The sequence below is a fragment of the Uranotaenia lowii genome, unplaced genomic scaffold (genome assembly GCF_029784155.1).
Source record: "Uranotaenia lowii strain MFRU-FL unplaced genomic scaffold, ASM2978415v1 HiC_scaffold_100, whole genome shotgun sequence".
Lineage (NCBI taxonomy): Eukaryota > Metazoa > Arthropoda > Insecta > Diptera > Culicidae > Uranotaenia > Uranotaenia lowii.
This window is the reverse complement of record NW_026596967.1, coordinates 1-16565: the sequence shown is the minus strand read 5'-3', so window position 1 is coordinate 16565 and position 16565 is coordinate 1. Positions and strand designations below refer to the sequence as shown.

Sequence of the window (16565 nt, the reverse complement as noted above, 5' to 3'; positions counted from 1 at the left end):
GACGGAAAACGCATCGGAAAAGAAAATTTCACGTTTTAACCAATTATCTGGCTCCTTGATTTATAAGGACCCGAAATGAGTAGTTTTCCACCAACCGTATAAGGTAATCGCATTTATTCCATCAGGAAGCATGGTCCACAAATTGGTTACCCCCCAGAGTTGTTCTCAATGAACATGAATGAATGTCCCATATGCAAATAATATGCATTCATGCATAGTTCGCGGGCAAAGTTTCGGAAAACAATGGCTATCCAATTTGCGAAACCGACGACGCTGGATGTAAGCTCTTAAATTCTGCTGTGACATGTGTTTTATACACCCGGGGAAGATTCCCTGCAAATACACTAGGATAAGTTGGGAAAATGTTTTCGTTTCGTTCCTCGGATCAGGGATGAACCAATGAATTTAACATAAATCATGTTTAAGATGTTTTCTTATTATATTTCTTTCATTTCTTACGTCATTCGCGATTTGAAGCTTACTCGAGCATCTTTGTTTTTTTCCCAGCGTGTCTCTTATGTGACTTTGGAAAAAAATTAAAATATCGAAAAAGAGGCAGCATTTTTCAATCAATTTTAAATTTTTTTACGGTCGCCATAGGAGCGAATGACACACCGTTAACAAATAAGTTGCTTTTGGTGCTAGGTTTTCTGTTAGCGTTTGAGGATCATTCATGATAAACTGTTGACCTATTCGTCACTGAATGTTAGTATTTTAACAATGATCGAATAGTTGATAGGTAATGCGACGTCAGTGACTTTGTTTATAGTCATAAGATCTATTTTATTATGAATGCTTCTCATTTTTCATCTATTCAATACAAATGGTCTTAAATTGTATGGAAAATGTGAAATCTCATGGATCTTATTTTATTTATTTTCTTGTCAGGGGTTACCAACCAATCTCCCAAAGAATATGTACGTCTTGGTGGTCGAGTGGTTAGCGTGGTAAGACGGTACTCGCTGGTCCGTTGATGGCATGGGTACGATTCCCATCTCGGTACTGGGTGTTAAATGTTAATCTTAAGTTGTCTACGTCATTTATTCAGTCTTTAAAGCCTAAATCGGCTAAGACGGTGTATGTCTTTTTTTATAATATATCATTAAATATTTAAATTTTTACGATTCTTAATAGTTCGAAGTGTCTAGCATTTTCAAATTTATGGTTTTAATTTCCGCCATACAACCATGGTAAGTACAAGCCAAGTCATGCAAATGCACATATGCTGCGCTGCCTTCAAACAACCCACTTCCGGCCACCCACATGAACACCCCATCAAGTGTTGAATGAAACGCTCGTCGTTCGCATAGGACCCGTTAATAGTCTATGTTGGGAAATTTATCAACTCCAAATAGCGACAACCGCAACATGGCACAGACCGGCTTCGGGGACATCTTTAAGCTGCTTTGTATATGAGGGGAAAATCCTTCTAGAAGCTTGTTTCCTGTACCCAGTAGTAAATTATGGCCCAGCTAGGCAGAAGTAATTTTATCCTTTAATGTGCTTGATAGTTTTTGCTTGAGCCACCCAACTCCTGGTTTACTCACACAATTAGAAGTTTGTTTTTGAAGTGGACAGGGAAGTGCAGCTTCGGGATAATCAATAGATTTTCTACAGGACGATGAACTGATACGAGCTGCTGATACTATCGGCAGGTCGTTCAACCATGAGGTCGCCATTCAATCGCGTGTCACAATTTTATTGATCCATTTTCATGAATACGTAATTCTCAACGTAATTCTATGGTTAATGTTTTACAATTTCCAGCTCACTCAAAATAAGAAAAGAGTTTGAATAAAATTGACTTTCGCTTTAAACCAAAACTAGTAAACATTAAATGATCTCATCAAGTCAACAATCATTTTGGTTCCAATTTTTAAAAATTGGTTGAATTTTGTCATTTTGAATGTGGATTCATCTTGTGGATCGTCTTATTAGGGGAGATAAGGGTATAACGAGCACCCAGGGCATAATAAGCACTCCTTTTTTTTCTAAAAATTTACATATTTTCTTAACCCTCATCCGCATTAGACTGTCATTTTGACACTATTGCAAGTTTGAAGGCTTATAACTTTTTTCAGAAACTTCAAAAGCCAAAAATTTCGTCGGGGACCCCAAATGTTTTCAAAAGTTCTTGAATATTAGCTAAGCTTAGCTTGATTAACTACTCACATCCACCTTAAACCGTAAACCCCAAAGTGCATGGTTGTAGAAAATGTATGCATTGCTTGTTCCAAAAACATTTCAAAAGTTCTTGAATATTGTATCTTTACTTTTTTTATGGACGAACCCTGGAAGCCTGGACAAAAAACTCCCTTTTCTGACTTAGAGTGTCAATTTGACACTCCAAAAGTAAAATCTATCTAAGTCGTTTGGATTACAAGTAATTTCACATACAACTTATAGAAATATTTTTTTAATTTTTTTTAATGAAATGGTCACAACAAGTTCAAAAAAGTGGTCTGGAAACCCTACTTTTCATTTGACTGCTAGTGAAAAGTGTTTTAGCGATGGTAGAGTTTTTGAAAAAATATGACTATAAATTTTTTTAAAATTCTAACATTTTTGTTTTTCTTATCTAATATGTTTTTCTTATCTAAAAACTGGTTGATCGATGGCAATTTATGACTTTAGTATATAAAATACATAATTAATTGAGTTTTGGAATCGTTTTCTGTTGCTTGGGAATCATATACTCAGATTTAATTTTTGGGATTTTTGTTCTAATTTTTTTCTTGGAAACAGAAGTTGGAAGTTCAGAAAAATGTCGTTTTCCTTCCAATTATTCCTTAAAATATTAGATATGAGTCGAATTAAAAAAAATGTTTTTGCAAGGTTTACATTCTAACATCTATTTGGCGTGTCAAACCACTGCGCAACGGCCCGGGAATTCGAGATGGCTCTTGCTAGAAGCTCATAATCTCAGCTAACAAATTCAAAAGGGCAACATTTCAAAATACCATTCAAAGAATTTTTCAATTTCTTACTTTATGAAGCCAAACTCCACAATATGAAGATAGTTGTTTGGTAGTGAAAATAACCCTATGTGTCGCAATCGCAAGTCTCCTAGAGTATTTTACTATCAACTTATGGTCTATAAAAACTCAAAAGGAATAATTTAAACAATGATTTATAAATGACAACACATCATGACGCACAGAACCATAGAAATGTCGTAAATGAATCTGTCGTTAGGCTTAGCATTCCTGAATTTGTCCAGTTAGCATTCAAGTCAGGAAATTCTCCAAAATGTAACTGAGAAAATCTAAGCAATTTTTCCAATATTTGGAAAAATCTAATCGATGAAAAGTTCAAAATAAGATATTTCAATTCAAAGTTACAATACCACTTTCACAACATGCACGTTCAAGTCGTTTTTTTAACAATTCGTTTATTTGACACGGCTCAAACCTTTCAGTATTACTCCCGTTCAAGTTGTATTTCATTTTTATTTTAATGAAATTGTCTCAAAAAACTTCACAAGGTGTTTATAATCATCACTTTGTTTAAATAAGTAAAAAGATTAAAGTTTTAAAAATAAAAAAAAATGCGGAAATTCTGGACCTCCGACTTTTTGAAATGAAAGCTTATTTTGTGTTCCTTTCCAACCAAATTTCAGTGGCCTTATATTCAGAAAAGCCAACGATTCTGTTAATTGTCAATTGAGCATTGCTGGTAAAGACCTATTGCACATTGTTGGTGGCCAAAAATCGGATCATCGAACGGCAAACAATTGGTACGGCGGCCAAGTAATTGGAGCACCGCAGTGAGTACTTTGCATGCATTTTGCTCACATTAATGAAAGTTCCATAGAGAAAACATATTTTTGTTGAACTCTAAGCAAGTTAGCAAGTAAATTCTTCAAAGGATGTTCTATGGTGCACTCAACAGGAAGGTTGGAATGTTGAAAAAAAGGGTAAACCATGCCTTAGCTGCCAAGGTCGGGTACACTTATCCTACTACCTAGTATTTTGAATTATGAACATGAACATTTCAAAGAAAACACCAAACCATTAAGTGCTTAGCGGTTTCCTGGATTTTTAATTAAGCCTAATCGTTTTTCTTTGAGTGTACTAGTAGATAGCTAAGTTTGATAGAGATTGGATCTTTTTGGCCGGGAGAAGCATAAAAGTCACCAAACTTCCAATTCTTTTCAAAACGAAAGTGTATTGAAATGGGACATGCTGACATTAGTTTAAATATAAAAATGATTTTTAATTTTTTTTTTAACAAAATGGCTTGAAATCACACATAATGGTCAGGTTCATTGTTTAATACCTATTTAAATGCGGCTAAAAAATTAAAAAAAAAAAGTTTGATAACTTCCCACCTTAAACTAATCTATGTATGTAGCCTAATCTTTGTATAGGGTGATTTGCCCCTACTTTACCCCTTGATGCAGTATCATAGGGTGAAACCAAGGGGCTCATCTGGCACACGAAGCCGAAGGTGGTTTTAGTGGGACGAACCCACTCACGGCAGCAAACACCCGGCTGTTATGGTTTGAAGTCAAATTTCCATCTTGTAAAAAAAAGGGTGATTTGCCAATCGTTCAACAGCTAAGCACATGATTTTGATTTTTATGCAGTATTTCGCTCCTTTAAAACAAATTCGATAATTTTTTTTGTCGATAGTACTCATACAGGCTTGGTCAACAAGACCCAATAGTTGAAATGCTCGAAAAAAGTGACATCGAAATTTAAAAAATCATTCTAAACAGGCTGTTTGCAATAGTTGCACAGCCAAATTTGATGTCGTTCCAAATGTTGTCCGATTTTTTTTTCCAATAGTTGCACATCTTAGAAGTCTTTCAAAGGCTCAGACACCATGTAGTCAAAGTAGCTGATACTTGAAACGGAAGCTTTTTATAAGAAGTTCTAATTTAAATGCAATCCAATATGGGGATAGCCCCTTTTGAACTAGGTCGTCCATATGAAACGTCCAATTCCCACTGGGAAAATTTGGACCCATAAACCCAAAAAAAATCGAAGTCATGAGTTTCAGAGCCTAGAATAGTACCTATCTTACGTGAAATTTTCTCAATAATTCAAATCTGTCTTCAGACTATACCGCACCCATCTGAATAGAGTGTTATTTGACCTTGTTTACCCAGTAATCAGCTATTTCTTTATATGTACTTGCAACATGTTATTTTAAATCATTACATTAAAAGAACAAAAAGATTTTTTAACACGTAAAATGTTTTAAAGGAACTATTTGCTGATGAAAAAATAAAAGAACAAGATCTATTTTGCCCCCTTTTAACCCTATGAAGAAGATGTCATTTTTTTTTAAATAATTGCTTATTGTCTCACTTGAAAGTTGATTTAACATACTGAATACCAATTTAAAGCTTAAGAATGCGACGCCTAAAACTTCAAATCATTCAATTTATTTATGCCCAAGATATGCAGTTTTGTTTGAGAAAAAAATAATTGATCAAAGAATTTTTTACGTGAAAATGGGATAATTCGTAATGAATGTAACTCCTGTAGCATTTCAACAGCCTTCATGAAACATTCACATCACATTAAATGTTTCCCAATAACATAATACTGTTTTGATCAAAATCAGTTTCACGCAGTTATGACTGTGTTTTTGAGTAGTAAGTCTAACCCGATGGCAGATTTGAACTTCTGAGAAAATATCCCATGAGATAAAAAGTATTTCAGGTCTTCCAATCTGCGTAGTAGATGCAGCAGATCATCTCGAAGTGTGGGAAAAAATTGGTTGTGCAGAACAGTCCTTAAAATTATTTGCATAAAATTTTGAGTTAATGGTCGGGACGAAGGGCTTTAAAATAAATTTGATACAGAAGTAGTCCCTCAAAACCAAAACAGTTTAAATGCCTTAAGGCCACCTTTAAATTTTTCAAGTAGCTCATAACTTCGATTTGAAGATTGGACGATAAGGAAAATTTATGTTTTTAGCTATGGAAAATTTTTCATTAAATTAATTTAAAATAGTAATAGAATTTGAATACAGGGTTGCTAGCGATTTTGCGTTTTGAAAGTCCAAAGTTTTTCCCAATTTTTCCCAGGTTTTTTCCCGGTTATAAATGATGATTTTCCTATTTATTATACTCGTTTTTTTATATAAAATCATGTTGAATAAAAAAAATCATTGTATAGGGCCTCAAACTTCTAACGGTTTGTAAGATTTGTTGTTTGTTTGTAAGAATGTAAGATTTTATTTCGTATCAGGGTACAGACCTTCGATTTCGTCAACAGCTTGTTTTCGATACAAGTTTTACATCTATATATATAAAAATGAATTTCTGTCTGTCTGTCTGTCTGTCTGTCTGTCTGTCTGTCTGTCTTTCTGTCTGTTCCCTATAGACTCGGAAACTACTAAACCGATTTACGTGAAACTTGGCAGGTGGGGGTAATGGAGGCCGGGGAAGGTTCCTATTCTGGTTTGGGACCCCTCCCCCTTACAGGAAGGGGGGGAGGGGCCTCCCAAATAAAAGACAATTTTTTGCATAACTCGAGAACCCATCAAGCAAATGGTATCAAATTTGGCATGAGGTGGTATTTGGGAACGGGGAATATTTCAATGAATATTAGGTACCCCTCCCTCCTCTCAGTGGGGTGATAAGAAGGGGGGAGGGGGGCTACTTTACAATTTTTCATATAACTCGAAAACTAATCAAGATATTGGAACCAAATTTGGCATGGAAAGGTATTTTGATATGAAAAATATTTCAATGATTTTTTGAGGCCCCTCCCTCCCTGCATTTGAAAGGGGGAGGGGCCTCTTTCATATTTTTTTACATAACTCAAATACTAATACAGCAAATGGAACTAAATTTGGCATGGGAAGGTATTTGGATACGAATAATATTTCAATGATTATTTGAAACCCTTCCCTCTGTCCAGTAGGGAGATATAAAGGGGGGAGGGGCCTCTTTTTAATTTTTTACATAACTCAAAAACTAATCAAGCAAACGGAACCAAATTTGGCATGGGCGGATGTTTGGGAACGTGACATGTTCTAATGATTGTTTGAGACCCCTTGCTTCTTCTAGCGGGGAGAATGGAAAGAGGGAGGGAAGTTTCATAAAATTTTCATTGCATAACACAAGAACTACAACAACAAATGAAACCAAATTTGGCATGGAATGATATTTGGGTACGAGAAATGCTTCTATGATTATTTCGTATCCCTCACACCTTCAAAAAGGTGGATGAAAAGGGGGAGAAGAGGTCTCCCTTACAATTTTCAGTATAACTGGAGAGCTGATCGAGCAAATTGAACCATATTTGGCATGTGAGGGTATTTGGATACGTGAAATGTTTCTATTATAAATTGAAGCGCCACCTTTTTTCAACGGAAAGATAAAAAGGGGGAAAGGGGGGCTTCCATACAATTTTTTTGCATAACTCGAGAATTAATAGAGCAAATGAAATAAAATTTGGTATCAAAAAGTTTTTGAGAACAAAAAATACTTTTATGAATATTATGATCTCACCCCTCCATTCAATGGGGAGGACAGAAGAGGGATGGTACTTCCTTTCAAGTTTATGCATAACTCAAGAATTTACAACGCAAATAAAACCAAATTTGGCATGGGATGGTATTTTAATACGAGAATTTTTTTTTCGTCAAACAATTCCTTTCTTGCAGTGGGATGATAGAATTGGGAATAAAGGAAGGAAAGAGGAGAGAAATGGACAAAACTTATCATGGAAAATCATTTTGATATGATTCTATGATTATCTGACACACCATGCTCTATTCAGTGAGTAGGTACATGGGAGGAGGGAGGTTAGCCCAATACAATTGTGTTAGCATTAGTTCTCAATTTATGCTAACGAAGCCAACAAATGGAAATAAATATGGCATGTAAAGGTACTTGGTTACGAGATATGTTTCTACGATTGTCATAGACCCTTTCGCTTTACAGTGTAGAGAGGAAAAAAAGGACGGGGTTCCATATAAATTTTATTGTATAGCTTAAAAACTTATCAACCAATTTAACAATATTTGATTTTTGGGAATGAATAAAATGGGTATGATTATTAAAGATTACCACCCATTCAGCAGGGGGGGAGGGAAGGACAGGGGGGGGCTCTCTTATCAGTTCTCTAGCATAAATCCAGAATATATCAAGCAAAAACAACCATATTTTATCAGTTGAATTATTTGCGTACGATTTATTTGAGACCCTCCTTTTTTAGGGCGATGCCTAAAGAAACAGATTAAAATTATCAGATCATTAACACAAATTTATGGATGGAAGATTCAGAATATAAGTTTAAGTTACTTTTGGATTGCCATCCGAAACTCCAGCTGCAGCTCCCATTTTATACGGTTGCTTATGAATTATGTTATAATTTGATTCAAAATAATGCCAATAAAACAGTAAAAATTTGAGTTAATTCTGAAAATTTCATTCGATTTTGAAAGGTGTAGCAAAGCACACCGGGTCAGCTAGTAAGAAATATATCTCAGCGTAGGAAACTTTAAGCAAAAGTTTTACGTAGAAAGAATTAAAAACTAAACACTTGCGACATAATGCTTCGTTTCTCAGGCCAATTCAAACGAAATATACAACATTGAAAACCCAATATCTCTTTCAGGTGAAAAAGAGGTGTAACTCTTAAAAACGTCTCAAATTGCAAAAACTATTTGCTGTTTGCATAAAATAATATTTTGAAATATGTATATCGAACACTGAATATGATTCCGAACTAAAACTAAAACTGATACAGTAGAACCTGGATAAAAGAGAAACTTTTGTAAGTGAGAAAAAACACCAAGTTCCAAGCTTTTAAACACAAAACTTCTTTAAGTGAGAGTGTAAACCTCTATAAGCAAGAGTCGTTTCCCTGGAAATTAGAAAAATTACCAATTTATTATTGAAGTTTTGGTACCAAAATGAATATCAAAAAAAAAATATCCATAGTTCCATATTGTAACTCACTCGAGAAAACTTCGAACTGGTACTTTAACTTGTTTTTTTTTTTATAAATCAGTGGATTTTTATTAAATACACATTGTTTAATTGCATTTCTAGACGGCATTTGTATGTTGCTGACCCTCTATTATAGAGAACCTGGTAAAGTTAGAAACCTTCAAGCGAGAAAAAAAAGTTCAGCTCTTTGGACTCTCACTTATCCAGCTTCGACTGTAATTAGTTTTGTGTTAAGTTTTGTCGATAATAGTTTCAATTAGAGATGTACCGAATATTCGGTCGTCCGAATATTCGGCGCCGAATACTGCCAAAAAACCGTTAAACCGAATATTCGGCTCACCGAATAGTTGAGCTAAGTATTCGGCCGAATAGGCCGAATAGGCCGAATATTTAATTTTTTCAAATTTATACAAAAACAGACTTCTGAAATTTTTCAACTAATGTTGGATTATTTATAAAATATCCAAAAGATATGTTGAAAACCCTTCGAAATCATCAAAAAATTATGGTTTCAGTTAAACATTTTAGATGTATCCGTGATTCTTTCACTGCAGATAGCTTTATACTTTGATTTAGGTTTATTCCAAATTATCTTGATATATCCAGGCTTGCCCAAATTACGAATTCGAGAAAAGTTAAAACTGACCGCGATGGCCATATATTATTTAAAACTTTCCGCATTTTACCCGAGTTTATTCAGATTTTCTATTTAATAAAAAAATCAAATGAAACAACATGAAAATTTTTCAATTTTCTGTTACTAAACGATTTTTTAGAGTAAAACTATTCGTTAGATTCGATTCGAACACTGATGTTGTAATTCGATGAAAACTTTTAATTTCAAGTAATTTTATTTCTTATTCCTCTTGTATGTTTTTGTATGTAGTGTTTGTTCAGATTTTCCCTATTTTTTACAAGTTTTTCAAAAAAATCGTTCAGACGCGGAAGTGTTGATAAGTGTCGTAGAAAGTATTGTATGCTTAAGATTAGAGATCATCATGTCAATTATTTTGATGACATCTAACAAAAATTAGACTTCATCTATCTCGATATAAAAAAACTATTTCAAATAGCTTAACACCTGTTTTGACATGTTTTGTCCCAGATTTCACTGGAATCCAATCTCTTTTGTGATTAACGTCCTAGAAGCTACAAGTCATCTGATGTCTATTTAGCTAATGGTGACATTTTGAAAATGAAAGAGACCTTTACTTTAAAAAGATCTGATACATCCGGTTGGAAATTATCGACTTAAAAACATGAGGAACATGGCAGAAATAGAAGATTTTTTTTAGAAATAGCAGTAGAAATATAAGTATTCCTACTGAAAACTCAACAGGATAATGGACCGAATATTCGGCCGAATACTCGTTTGGCCGAATAGTTGAAAAGGTCAATATTCGATATTCGGCCGTTCGCCGAATACCACTATTCGGTACATCTCTAGTTTCAATATTCAATGTTGCAATTAGATAAAAACGCGAATCAAACTTTATTGTTTACTACACAGCAATTTTTTTTTGCTGGAAACCAGCAATTTTTTGCTGGTTTTTGTCCCGCTGACTTTCCAGCAAAATTTTCAGCTATTTATATTGCTGGAAAATCCAGCAAACGTTAATGCTGGTTTCCAGCAATTCAAGTTGCTGGAAAATCAGCAATCCAGATTGCTGAAAACCAGCTATTTCTTTCAACACAACCGGCTGTATTTAGTATCAAATTTATATTTTTATTCAAAATTAAATTTTGATTTGGCTGTGCATATAATAAACAATAAAACAATGATTTCCTCCCTTTTTTTATAAAGGGATATATTTAATTCCAGAAACCGATATTTTTTTTTTCAATATTCTATAACACCTCTGGGCTCTGGGCTGACAGCTTTGTGCCAAAGTGTTGATCATCCGCCACCTCTGAAAAAAACCTTGTATTAGAACATTTTAGAGGAAATCTATCTGTCCAAGAAAAACTCACCCTTGACTTGTTATCTGGTTGCTAGAATATAGAGGAAAATAAAATAATTATATCAATTTAACCAAAATTCGTAAAATAGAATCTCACCTTGCTTCAGCGTACGAAACAAAAACAAACTCCAAATTGACAACTCGATTGCTGATTTTCCAGCAAACTAGATCAATTGCTGGAAAGTCCAGCAATTTGAAAACCGATTGCTGATTTTTCAGCAAAAATGACAAGAACCCAACCGAATGCTGAAAAATTCAGCAATTTGAAAACCGATTGCTGGTTTCCAGCAAACGTTTGGATTGCTGAACGTTTCCAGCAATTTTTTTTGCTGGAAATCGAAGTAAAAATTTACAGTGTAACAAACGAAAATAAGCGTTTATGAGATAAATCTATATCGTGATTATCAAAAACTACTCTTAAATTTGGAAATAATTTTGAATGTATTATTGAAATTCCGTGAAAAAATTTCAAATATGACAATTTTCCCGGTGAGGTGCCGAAATTCCCGGTTTTTCCCGGTTTCCCGGTGGCACGATGAAATTCCAAAGTTTTTCCGGGTATTCCCAGTTTTTCCGGTTCGCTAGCAACCCTGTGAATAAAAAGGAAAGCACTAAAGGCTTAAAATATCATCAATTAAAAAAAAGCATGTTTAAAGTGTCTTTAAATTAAAGTTGAGTTATTAAAAATAAACATAACATGAAAACAATATAAAAATTATGAGTGAAAAACGGTTTACCAGAACACAGAATTTCCTTAAATCACTTCTTAATCGTAGTTTACCACTTATTTAGCAGAAAAAGAAAACATGTCATATAAAGGGGCCGTTCAAATACTACGTGACGCAAATCTTGAGAATTTTCGCTCCCCTTCCCTCCTACGTAACAAATTCGAATGAGATTTTATAACCGTTGAAGGAATCCTAAACACGAAAAAGTAAGACTTTCGTTATGTGTCTAATTTACAGCAAAAAATATCGTTAAAAGCCTCATTTTATCAGTGAACATTCCAAAAAACATGATTCAGGATTATATTTGGGAAAAATTTGAAAGACGGCTGAAATATTGACAATTTTAGTCATCCTGTGCAACGATGAGGCAGAGGACAACGATTGGCAAATCACCCTTTATTTTCAGTATGTTTAGGATAAATTTGGGCCAGCAGTTTGCGAAAAAAACGATTTATTGAAAAATGAATTAAAGGTTAATTAAAGGCCATGAGGAAACGTGGGCCACTTTTAATATCTCAAATGTGTGTTGAGATAAAAATCTCAAACCAACTGTCATCGTCATCGCTTTGCGTGAGCATATATTTCTAAATGTTGTTGACTTAAATACGCATCATATGCTTCTTTTCAGTTTGCGATAGATCTCCTCCACCGCCGCAGATGATCTGCCGACTATATCAATGTCATCGGCAAAGCAGATAAGTTGACTGGATCTGTTGAAAATCGTGCCCCTCATTTCGCCCACCGCTCGTCGAATAACACCTTCTAGCGCCACGTTGAACATCATGCAGGATAGACCATCACCTTGTCGAAGCCCCCTGCGCGATTCGAATGAACTCGACAATTCACCCGAAATCCGCACACAGCACTGCGTTCCATCCATCGTCGCCTTGATCAGCCTGATCAGCTTCCCGAAAAAGCCGTTCTCGTCCATAATTTTCCATAGCTCGTTACGGTCGATCGTGTCGTATGCGGTTTTGAAGTCGATGAATAGATGGTGCGTAGGGACTTGGTTTTCACGGCATTTTTGGAGGATTTGCCGTAATGTGAATATCTGGTCCGTCGTAGACCGTCCCTACCTGAAGCCGGCCTGATGACTTCCCACGAACCTGTTTGCTTGTGACGTTAGGCGGCGGAGTAGGATTCGGGACAACACTTAGTAGGCGGCATTGAGGACAGTGATCGCTCGGTAGTTCTCACAGTCCAATTTGTCGCCCTTCTTGTTGATGGGGCATATTACCCCCTCCTTCCACTCCTCCGGTAGCTGTTCTATGTCCCAGATCCGGATTATCAACCGATGTAGGCAATCGGCCAACCTGTCCGGGCCCATTTTGATGAGTTCAGCTGCGATGCCATCCTTCCCAGCCGACTTGTTTCTATTCAGCTGGCGAATGGCTTCCTTAACTTCACTCATCGTTGGGAGTGGCTCGTCTTCGTCGTTGGCTACTCCGGCGATGTACCTTCCTCCACCGTCTTGATCTCCTGCATGTGCGCCGTTCAGGTGTTCATCGAAGTACTGCTTTCATCTTTTGATCACCTCACGATTGTCCGTCAGGATACCCCCGTCCTTATCCCGGCACATTTCGGCTTGCGGCACGAAGCCTTTGCGGGATGCGTTGAGTTTCTGATAGAACCTTCGTGTTTCTTGGGAACGATGCAGCTGCTCCAGCTCCTCGAGCTCCTCCTCCTCCAGGCGGCGCTTTTTCTCCTGGAAAAGTCGGACTCGCTGCCTCTTCCGCTGTCGGTGATTTTCCACATTTCGACGGGTGCCTCTCTGCACTACTGCCGCCCGCGCGGCATTCTCTTCGTCCATCACCCTCCTACACTCCTCGTCGAACGCGAAGCAGGAAGGATTGGGTTGATGATTAATACGTCCAAGACGAAGTACAGGCTGGCCTGCGGATCCGAGACCGACCGAACCCGCTTGTCCAGCAATAATAAGGTCACGATCGACGGCGACGAGCTGGAGATAGTCGAAGACTTTGTCTATCTCGGCTCACTGGTGACCGCAGACAATGACGCCAGCCGTGAGATCCGGAGGCGAATTATCAGCGGAAGTCGTGCCTACTATGGACTCCACAAGCAACTGCGGTCGAGAAGACTTAGCCCTCGCACGAAGTGTAACCTACGCTTATTAGACCGGTTGTTCTCTACGGGCACGAGACATGGATATTACTCGAGGAGGACCTGCGTACACTCGGAGTATTCGAGCGACGGGTGTTAAGAACCATCTTTGGCGGCGTACAGGAGAACGGAGTGTGGAGGCGAAGGATGAACCACGAGCTCGCGCGACTCTACGGCGAACCCAGTATCCAGTAGGTGGTGAAGGCTGGCCGGATACGCTGGGCGGGACATGTTGCGAGAATGCCGGACGACTGTCCTGCAAAATAGGTGTTCGCTACGATTCCGGTAGGAACAAGACGAGCGGGGGCGCAACGAGCGAGATGGTTAGACCAAGTGGAGCGTGATCTGGCGAACGTGGGGTGCCCAAGAAATTGGAGAACGGTTGCTATGAACCGAGTGAATTTTAGGAATTATGTTCGTCAAGTTATCTCGTAAGACGGAATACTATGTAAATAAAAAATAAATAAATGCTTCTTTTATTTATCAAGCTAAAAAAAAGTTAGAAAAATTCTCTTACATAACTAAAAAAAACACTCGCTAATTGCATCGATGGGGAACATAAAGTTCATAACAAAAATATGCTCATACGCTTATGATCTTAGTTTTGTCATGATCGTTCACGAGGAAAAGGAATTTTTGATGAAACATCAAAAAGTCACACAAACGCAACCAATTTGCAAATCATAGCTTGTGGGAAATCGTGGGCCACACATCTTGAACCACCTATATTTTTATGTTCTTATACACATTCAGAACTTAAAATACGTTTTTCCTATCTGTAAAGTTTTCTTATGTCAAATGAAGAGTTATGAAAAATATTTTATCCATCCTATATAAGAAATTATGCCAAAACGTTCGCGAGCCAGGTTTTGGAATCAATTCGATCATACACAGCTCTCTTTTTTATTTCATCATCTGAAATTGCTTTAATAAACGAAATGAATTATGAAATCACAGTTTTGGGTCAACTCATAAACTTTGTATGTTATTTGGTCAATTTAGATTTAGTGGCCAACAATTCCCCACCATTTTTCAAAATCCAAAAAAATTTTGCTTTTTTTTAAACAGTCAGAATCAGCGGAAAATAACTTATTAAAAATTAAAAAAAAAACACCTTATGATACCTTGAAAATGTAGAAAACCATACCATTTTTTATTTTCATTTTATCTTTTATAATAAAAAAAGTTATGGAACAATGAAAAAAATGGCCCATGATTCCCCACTCTTCCATACTTATTTTGATCTGTCGAAGAGACAGATTAAAGATCCTCTGGGCGAGAACAAAAATTAATGGCATGTACATAACAATTTTACAAAAATATTTTACAAGTTCACTGATAATTGTATTTATGAATTACATTTTTTAAATTTGTTTTCCCAAAACGGTGTAACCTACAACTGCATGTGAGATTTCGAATATTTCCGATTTTTTTTCACAAACCAAGCCATCTGAAAATAGTTTCGAGCTCAAAACGATGTATCGAAACCTCCGGATTCCAATAGTTTTAAATCCAGGGAAAAAATCGGCTCCCTATCGTAAACCAACCACCGGCTGTTGCCTTCCGTTCCGAAAATATTCCGGAAACTAGTGCTGGAAACTATCATCATTTTAAGGAAGCAGCTGAGGAGGAGAGGAAAGGGTACAGATAACAAAGTTTTTTTTTGTGGTGCCAAGCTTTCCCAAAGTTGCGCATGCGTTCCGATTTTCAGCTACAAAGTTTATTTTGGCGTCCGCCCCAAGTAGTTATGGTTGCATTCTGTTGCTGATGGCTTCCGGCACAGGAATGCAGCAGACCGAGCGTTGGTGCTTCCGGTGCAATCTGGCAGCTCTTTGTGGGTGAAGTCCTAGCTTGGAAGGATTTTGAGTTTGTGGAAATCATTCTCGATTATGCAAAGAATATTAATTGATTTCTGATTGTTGAAATTAATTAGCACAAATTTTGATCCTGTACTTTTAGATAAAAACTGTTGAATTTGGGTTTCAAGCTCCGAGAATTAAATTTAAAATTTCTTAAACAAAATATAAATTTGTGACCTTTGACATCAAGCGATAAACTTTCCAATGACCGTTTCCGTTTAAAGTAGAATGGGTGAAATTTAGGCGTTCGAATCGATTTCCTCCCTCTCATTTGGGCAGAAATCCAATCGACAAATTACACAGCACAGAAACATATCATTGGATCGAACGCAACAGAAATAAAAGCTGATCGCATGCAGCCGTCGTGTCGTCCGTCAGATCCATTTTGGACTGATTTGTTTTCACGTTGGGCGATGGTTTTGTGGTCCCTAGTGTGGGGCAACACGGTACAAGTTGTTTTATGGGCTCCACACGATATCTCGATTCTCGCTGAACGCCATTCGGTGCCGTGATAACCCTGGCAATCAGCAGCAGAAAATCCGGCGCCAAAACTGGCGGGCATTTGGACGCGGACTTAATGATACCTACATTATTTGTGGGGTGGCAGCTCAGCCGTCATTGGCCGTTTGATGCGTCCCTCTGGGGGCCACCGGAACATCGAAAATACACCGATAGATATACACATGTACAACTTTGGCTCCTCCGGCAGTAGCTACGGTACTTCTACAAGACTGAGTACGGTCGTCAGTGCAGTTGGGTTCGGAAGCAAAAGCGGCCTTCCATCCCTCAAAGCCCTGACGGTTGACCCCTGGGGATCATTAGTATGGAATTATAACACAATTCAGGCCAAAACGGCAATTTCAGAAAGTGCTTTACTTTCTTCGTACCTGCATAGATATTTATATCTGTTCAGCTAGTGGTCCATTTTGCGGGTGGAAGTTTTTTTTTACCATTCGGACAAAGTTCTTGAACTACATAA

General features: G+C 37.0%; 1 protein-coding gene across 1 annotated transcript in view; it reads right to left on the bottom strand.

Moving 5' to 3' along the window:
* The window catches only part of LOC129759073 (uncharacterized), a 40164-nt gene extending 38485 nt beyond the window's left edge, over positions 1–1679 (bottom strand). Inside the window, exon 1 of the mRNA XM_055756486.1 lies at positions 1548–1679. Coding sequence (XP_055612461.1) covers positions 1548–1679 — 132 coding nt within the window. The remainder of the gene's footprint in view (positions 1–1547) is intronic.
* Between the last annotated feature and the right edge of the window lie 14886 nt (positions 1680–16565).